Source organism: Montipora capricornis, chromosome 14, assembly GCF_036669925.1.
Source record: "Montipora capricornis isolate CH-2021 chromosome 14, ASM3666992v2, whole genome shotgun sequence".
Classification (NCBI taxonomy): Eukaryota; Metazoa; Cnidaria; class Anthozoa; order Scleractinia; family Acroporidae; genus Montipora; species Montipora capricornis.
In genome coordinates, this window is record NC_090896.1 from 18,083,628 (window position 1) to 18,091,127 (window position 7,500).

A 7,500-nucleotide genomic window follows, 5' to 3' on the forward strand; every position below is an offset into this window, starting at 1 on the left:
GCACGAGTTTTGGCACATCTTTTTGCGGTACTCTGCAAAACAACGACGTGAAATCATCAAATTTGAAGTTTTGACGACAACGTGAGCACACAGCAATGAACCATCGTTCGCATCCATCCAGTTACAGAATATTTCGCCGGTATTGTGCAACGTGAAGAAAACGGAATCATCGCGAAATACTTGCCCTAGTGCTAAGTTATATTCTGGAGTGACGTTTTCACTGTCCCTGCCGTTGTCCTTGCATTAAGTGCCTATTACCTGCTGTAATCTTTCGTTGAGATGGTCTCTTCATATCCGCAGTTGTAATATTTGGCTTTCGATAATCTTTCAGCAACACTCCATACCCACCATGGCGTTTGTTTTTTCTGTTCACAGATGATAGCCACAGGAAATGGAGATTTTCTCGAGTACAACATATACCTTACCAGAGGGTGGGGCCCGAATATGGTACGTAAATGCATTGCTATTACAATACAGAATATGATACAGAGTAGACCTTACTCGCTTGTCATGATCTACATTGGGAAAACAAAATTGACGAGCGAATAAGGTCCAAGATTTAAACATAAATCAAGAGGGAAATTTCTTTTGAATCTATGAAAGGTGACGCAAAGCCTTGGACTCGACTTCGAACCTTTTCATTCCCGTCAGTCCTTGGCGTTGCCAGCTTTGCATTAGACTGGAACTGAAATCGAAGCCAGTTCTCTTTTCGAGTATAAAACATGACTTTGCTGATTATATCCTTTTAACTGTTATTTTCAATGGGGAACTTCAACAGGCACGTACCATTGTTATACACGAAGATGAGGAAGAAGACATCATCACGGGGTGCAGGCAAAAGACTCGCTATGGAAGGCCTGAATGGAACAAGATATTTAGCCAGGTCGCCAGATCCCATCCCAGGTCGGTGCTACCGTAATGTTTGCATGTTACTTTCTCGCCCATAGTTCTTAGAACGGTTACTATTTTCCCGAATAAAATTCCATCCAGAGGTTAAATCAATTTCTTTTGACTGCGTTTATCTGCTGCATAGTCTTGCACTATCTACAACTGGAACAACTGTGTCCCGATGCACTCAGCGTTTGGGAAGAGCCTTAAGTGCGTATCACCTCCTCGCTACAGTTTTTTTGCACTTTTACCAAGTTAATCCTTTTGAGTTAAAAGTCTTTTTCTTCAACGTCACTAACTTGTAGGCCGTAATTGAACGGTCCCATCCGTCAGGGGTTCTAAGGGCTAATGAAGTACCTGATTGAATTGAAGCACAACCAGTTTTCAAGAGTTCTGATTGGCGGAGGCAGGCCAGTTGGCTATAGCAGTTTAACCTTGACCTACTAGAGCTCGTCGTGAGACCGAGACTTTGGTTTGGTCTGTTGGTTTGGTCAGGTCTGGAATTGAGTTAAACCTAGGAACTCCAGCGACATGACTACCAAGCATTCTCTACTAACGAATGATATGGAAGTTTTATATTTATAATGGGAAGTGGGCATATATTTTTACAATGACAACAACGCAAAGCTCGAACTTAGGAATTTTGGCTGACCGGGGAAAAGGTTGTGAAACAGTTGGACCTGTAATGTGAAGAATTTGTCCCGCGACGAAATTGCGGGACAAATAGCGAGATACATTGCCTTGTGAACCCAGCCTAAAGCTTTCACTTAATTGTCTTTTTTATTGCAGAACACACATTGGTGTGTTTTTTTGTGGACCTCAGGGCCTATCACATGACCTCCACAAAGCAGCCAATGATCACAGTAACGATAGAGATGGTGTCAAGTTTTCCTACAACAAAGAAAACTTTTAAGCTCTGCTGCACATCCTGGATTTTAAAACCATGCTGACAACATGAAGTGTAAAAGTGCTATTAACTGCATTTTCTCCTGTAATTTTTTACCAATAACTAAGCATCACTTTTGAGTTTAAAATGTTCCTTATTTGGATGTAACGTAGCTCGTGCATTTTCCCCTGCGTGCAGCTTTGATCTTATTTTTGTCCATATTTGGGCATAAAATTGGTGTCCTAAAAACGCCAGCTTTGTTCCATGGAAAAGATTTGAAGAGTTACACGCTTCAAGGTCATGAGCTTCTGGTTATGACAATCGATGATATTGTTGAAAGCTCCTTCAGCCCCATTCAGGTTCCCGTACTAGGAATTTCAGGCGTATGTCTCTTCCAGAAAATATAATTTGCTTTGTGCCGATGGAACCGTCCAAATACGTGTCTAAGGGATAAATGCTAAGTTCGAGATTTTTTATCTTTATTAAGTGGCTCACAAGTAGCGTTTGCCAACCTAGAAGAACCAGACATACATACTGTAACAGAAACAAAAGAGTTGTTGTAAACTAATTTAAATTGCACTCGCTACAAAAAAAAAAAAAAACCGTGGTTGCATTTCATGGTGAAAATAATTACGGCCAGAAGAGAATGAATCTAAATTTTTAGGAACGTTCTCTTCTTGTTAAACTTTGGAAGCTGTCTTGCTTTAAGTTCCCCTTCTGAATCCGATCCTGTTCCCTCCGCAAGAAGTGGGAGGAACAAAAGTGGCTAGATATGAAGAAATAGGACATTCTTTCCCGGTTTAAATGTTGTAGTTTATTTATTTGCTTCTCTATTTTGTTCTTTTACAAGAAATTTACGTGGCTTTGATAATAAACTTCACCTTTTAATGTGGCGATAATGACAGATTTGGAATTTCTTAACTGTGTTCCAGGTCACAGCAATGGTAGTATGCACTACTTCAGACCAGATTTGACAGGTAGTCTTCAAATGACGTCATTTGGGTTTCGCTACATTGTGCTTACGTTACATTGGGTTACAAGCATTAGGGTTACGTTAAAACTTGCCTCATTGTTTTCCAATTGATGCACCAAGGGTTGTATTCAACCGTGCTTCATTGTCATTGTCTTCACGTGCTTCTTAGGGTTACGCTGTCTCTAGGGAACAGCCATGCTCGAGTTTGCCTTTTGGTCGAGGGTCGAGAGTCGAGAGTCGAGGGTAACTAGTCGAGGGTCGAGGGTCGAGGGTCGAGGGTCGAAAATTTATTCAAAATTATTTTCAAATTATTTCTTAACTTCGTCAACTCAAAAGTTCGCAGGCTCGTGTTTACTCGAGTTTCCGGGGCCTGTTTTTGCCGCATTTGGGTCATATTTTTGTTTGTCAAAAACTTTTACATTCCCACGGACTCTCCGGCGTGCTCTCAATCAAAGCAACACGCCCAGACAATGTAGCTAGCCTAGCCGGCTACATTCGAATCTTGTGGACACATAAAGCTAAGAATGGCCGTTTTTATGCTAGAGACGTTAAAGTCGTCAAGACGCATTTGACGTCTGAGACGTTAAAGCCGTCTGGTATAAAAACGGGACGCATAAAAGTAGACAAACAAACGGACAAAAACAAGATTTTTCTAAAAAAATGACTAAGTTCTATTATCGGAAGGCACTGGGCACGAGCAAACTCGGCACCAAATAAACGTTAACTCGCGAATATATGAGCAAATAAACGTGGCGGAATTGCAGCTTCTCAAATTTATGTCTCGACGTCGCCTGGAAGGACAGATGCAAATATTTTTTTGTGACAGAAATCAGTCTAGAAATCAGCATTTTCTGCCGATGGACGAGGAACTAGATTTAGGCTCGGCGCATGGCTTGTTTGTCTTGTCGACCAAGAGAGCAAGGAAGGAACGAAGTGCAGATTAACAAAGGACTCAGGGCTAAGTGCGTCCAAGTTAGGGCGTCCCGTTTTTATACTAGACGAAGTTAAGAAATAATTTGAAAATAATTTTGAATAAATTTTCGACCCTCGACCATTCACCCTCGACCCTCGACTAGTTACCCTCGACCCTCGACCAAAAGAAAACCGATATCGCATGAATCACGAAGCGATTAGTACGATATCGGTTTTTCGAATGAAATTTACTTTGGAATTCACCAGTTTAGCAATGAATTTTTCTTGCACCGCATGAGTTTTAAAAGAAAACAAGCACACCCTCCGCGTGCAAATGGAACTGAAAGGAAAAAACCATTTGAGAGTCACCTGTTAATAGCCAGCGAATAGGAATCACGCTAAAATTAGAAGCCATAAAAGGGAACTTTGTCAGTTCAAGGTCAAAGAAGAGTTTTACTGATGTACTTTATTCCACTTTATCTCTAAAAAGGAGATCATTCACATTTTGATGTATTTCATTGGAACACGCCAGGTTGGCTTGTTACAAGAATCGGCAAAATGCAACCAAGAAAGGACGAACTTCAAACAAGATCCACTCCAACACTTAAATAACGTTTAGGTGCTTTAAACAAACTTCTGAAAACACAAGTTAGTGGAAATTTTCCCCTAATTTTACGAGAACTCATTGCGATTACGTGTTTATAACATAAGGGCAAAATTTTCTTGTCACTGTCGAGGCACATCGAAAACCAGTTGGGCAAACGGATTAAAAAGCACTCAAGTTGTTCGATCTTATTTTAGAGCAAAACAAACAAACAAATCAACTTTTTCTTTTCGCCCAAAAGAGTACAGATCATTGTTATTTAATTCCAGTTAACAAAGGAAAAACCGATTAAACCACTTTTTGAAAATAACAAACGCTTTAGTGCCCAAGGAAAGAATTTGTGGAGTAACTTCTTGCACTAAGTATGAGGTATTACTGGTATTCTGTTTCGTCGTTGTCGTTCTCTTTCGCTCTCCTTTCGTTTCTGTTTTAGTCGTAGGTCCTCCAGGCATCATGTAACCTTATTAGAGCTTCTAAAGATATGCCAAAAATTGCAATACAGCTGAGAAAAAAGCAGCTCTAAGCAGATTAAAAATAAACACTCAGCTTTAAGTTTATATCCCTCCGATGCTTGACTTGAATAACTGGCGTAGCCGCTAGTGTGGAGCACAGCCATCATGATATGTCAAACTGGATTGAAACCAGTGAAAAATGCAGGAAGAAAACATTTTGAACACCTGAACACGAAAAGCGTTGAGTGTGTAAGAACTATAGTTGACTTAATATGGTCGTGTAGCCGCGTCGAGCCACAGAAAAACGAATCCTCGCTTATGTTTAGGTGACAAGGAAGTACTACGTTTTTGCAAACGTTGGCCGTGAAGCACTTATATTTGAACAGACTCAACTGATTTGAGTGTAATGTGAAGTGCTAGGTTTCTACGCTATATGAGCCATGTGGGCGTTAGCCCTACTAATGAAAATGGGCCCACACAAGGATAGAGAGAAACTCTGGCCAGGGTGGAAATTGAACCCACGACCTTCGCGTTAGATTACCGCTGCTCTACCGACTGAACTACAAGGTTAGACGGGAGCAGGCCGTGGGAAATGAAGATCTGGTTTGAGCCTGCAATCCAATGTATGCTGTAAACTAGCATGATACTGGTCACGTTGGCATACATGGATGGGTGGACGTACGTACGGACGGTCGATTACGTCATGGCTATAAAACCAAAATATCTCACATCGATGGGTTACCATATTTCCTAACTATGGTGCTCCGCGCGCGCACGGAGCTCCGCTATTAATTAAAGTACACCTTGAAAAGTCTGTTAACAAACTTCACGACATTTTAAAATCAAAAGCTTAGGCGTAATTAATCTAGCTTAGCCTAATTACTCTTCAGCAACGGTTATAAATGGGAAAGAAGCGATTCCTGTAGAGTAGAAACTCCGGGTTCAAATCCAATCCATGAATATGATTTTTTCCCTTGTTTTCTCTGCTACCATAGGTCCTGGGACACAGTGTCCTAAATTAAGGCGGGAGAGAGAGCCTGCACGCATCTCTCTAAATCTTGAATGTCACACTGAGCGAGCTGTCAAATTTTAGGCAATCAGCGCACACCCGAAGTAAACATTGATATAAACAGTAAGCCACGCGATGTGTATTTCAAATTGCTGGAAGCAGAAACGCCCAAAAATTGTAAAGGAAGGAAGCCTTTGCCAGAAAAAAATCCTAACAACTACTGCAGATACTGTAAAGCGTAGCTGAATATTCTGTACTGGTAATTCGTCGAAGTCAATCTCCACGGAAAATGTGTTTCGTTCGTCAGGGAAATATTTAGCACAAAAAAACTTAAAACAACGTTAACGGGAATCGTAATAGAGAAATGCCTTTACCCAGTCCGCATGTTCACTGTGTGAGACCCGTCGACCACAACTGCTGTCACATTTTGGTAAAGCGAAACAGAGTTATATTTTTTAAATGGAATACAGGCATTACAACTACTACATTACACTTTAATTCTCGAGAGATACAAAAGATATTCTTATACCTACACCACTTTATTTCAAAGCTTTATCGAGTATTTGTGATTACAGATACGCATTTCACTAAATCAAAAATTTGAAAATTGAAATATTTTGTTTTTAAGTGTATTGAAGTATTGCGGAGTTACCAAGGATATCGAGCAATCATTTGTGAAAGCCGCCTTTTCGGCTTAACTAAATACTTGCTAAAATTGTGTAGAGTTCCTTTATCGTTAAATAAGCAACTGAGGCAGCCGAAAGGCCCAAGCTTATGTCAAAATGTGATCAGCGATAGGTTTTTGTAGAGGACAGAAAACTGCCACGGTGGCATGATGTCGCCCTCGTTGTATTTTGACCGCTACGAAAAACAAATGAATAATTAAACTTTTCCAGAATCCTGTGGATAAAAGAGACAGAGCTTCCTTTCCTTCCAGCAGAGAAGCCATTGCATCGCGTTAAGTTACGGTAATATTGCAACATTCTACGATTTTCTCACACGTATTTCCGATCACCTTATCTCTGCGAAGCGAAATGGCTTTCTTGTTGTCGGAGCTTTTCAATGGTGACGTCACCAAGTAAATTAATTGTTTTGCGTCCAAAATGTGGAGGCTCTCATTCTACCTCCAACCCCAGTCCCTCGGAGAGTCTGCTCGCAGGCTAAAATTAACGATGAAAGTATATTCAAAGCAAATTAGAAATTAACGATAATCGTTAATTTACTTAGGAGCCCAAGATTTTTATTCACTCACATTCTTTTGTGCAAAAGTAATTCATTCAGAAGCTGAGAACACATGATGGTCTACTTCTGATTGGATTTCTCCTGCAAGAAAGATTTTGAATATTTTAAAAGTACTCACACGTTTGGGCTCCTTGCTGTAACGGTTGCGTATACTCTGCCATGTCCCTTTTATTTGTTCACTTGGAATTAATATTATTTTGCTGTTACACACTGAGGGACTCCATCTAAGAACTTTGAAAACTTTGAAATATATATTTTTTGTTTTTATAGAACAGGTCACTAACCCAGAATTTACCAGTACTCCAAATCTTTATGATCATGATTATGGTGTGGTGAGACAGGAAGTGTCACTTGAGGGAATGCTCCAGGCAGCTAGGAAAGAGATAGAGAGACTCGAACAGGAACTTGATAGGAAGAACAATATAAGTCAGTTTGGCCTTGGCCGATTTATGTATGATGATGAAATGATCCGGTTTTATACTGGGTTTTCAAGTAGTAATGTGTTATGGTCATTTATAGATGTGATAAAACCAT

The 7,500-nt window shown here is 40.3% G+C and overlaps 2 protein-coding genes across 2 annotated transcripts in view; both read left to right on the forward strand.

Moving 5' to 3' along the window:
* LOC138032991 (cytochrome b-245 heavy chain-like) overlaps positions 1–2,673 on the forward strand; it is a 43,896-nt gene extending 41,223 nt beyond the window's left edge. The window contains exons 20-22 of the mRNA XM_068880717.1: positions 376–447; positions 779–903; positions 1,678–2,673. Of these exons, the coding sequence (XP_068736818.1) occupies positions 376–447; positions 779–903; positions 1,678–1,801 (321 nt within the window). The 3' untranslated portion in view covers positions 1,802–2,673. The remainder of the gene's footprint in view (positions 1–375; positions 448–778; positions 904–1,677) is intronic.
* Positions 2,673–7,500, forward strand: part of LOC138031557 (uncharacterized) — a 5,475-nt gene continuing 647 nt past the window's right edge. Inside the window, exons 1-2 of the mRNA XM_068879234.1 lie at positions 2,673–2,751; positions 7,237–7,500. The exon at positions 7,237–7,500 is cut by the window's right edge and continues 647 nt beyond it. Coding sequence (XP_068735335.1) covers positions 2,673–2,751; positions 7,237–7,500 — 343 coding nt within the window. The remainder of the gene's footprint in view (positions 2,752–7,236) is intronic.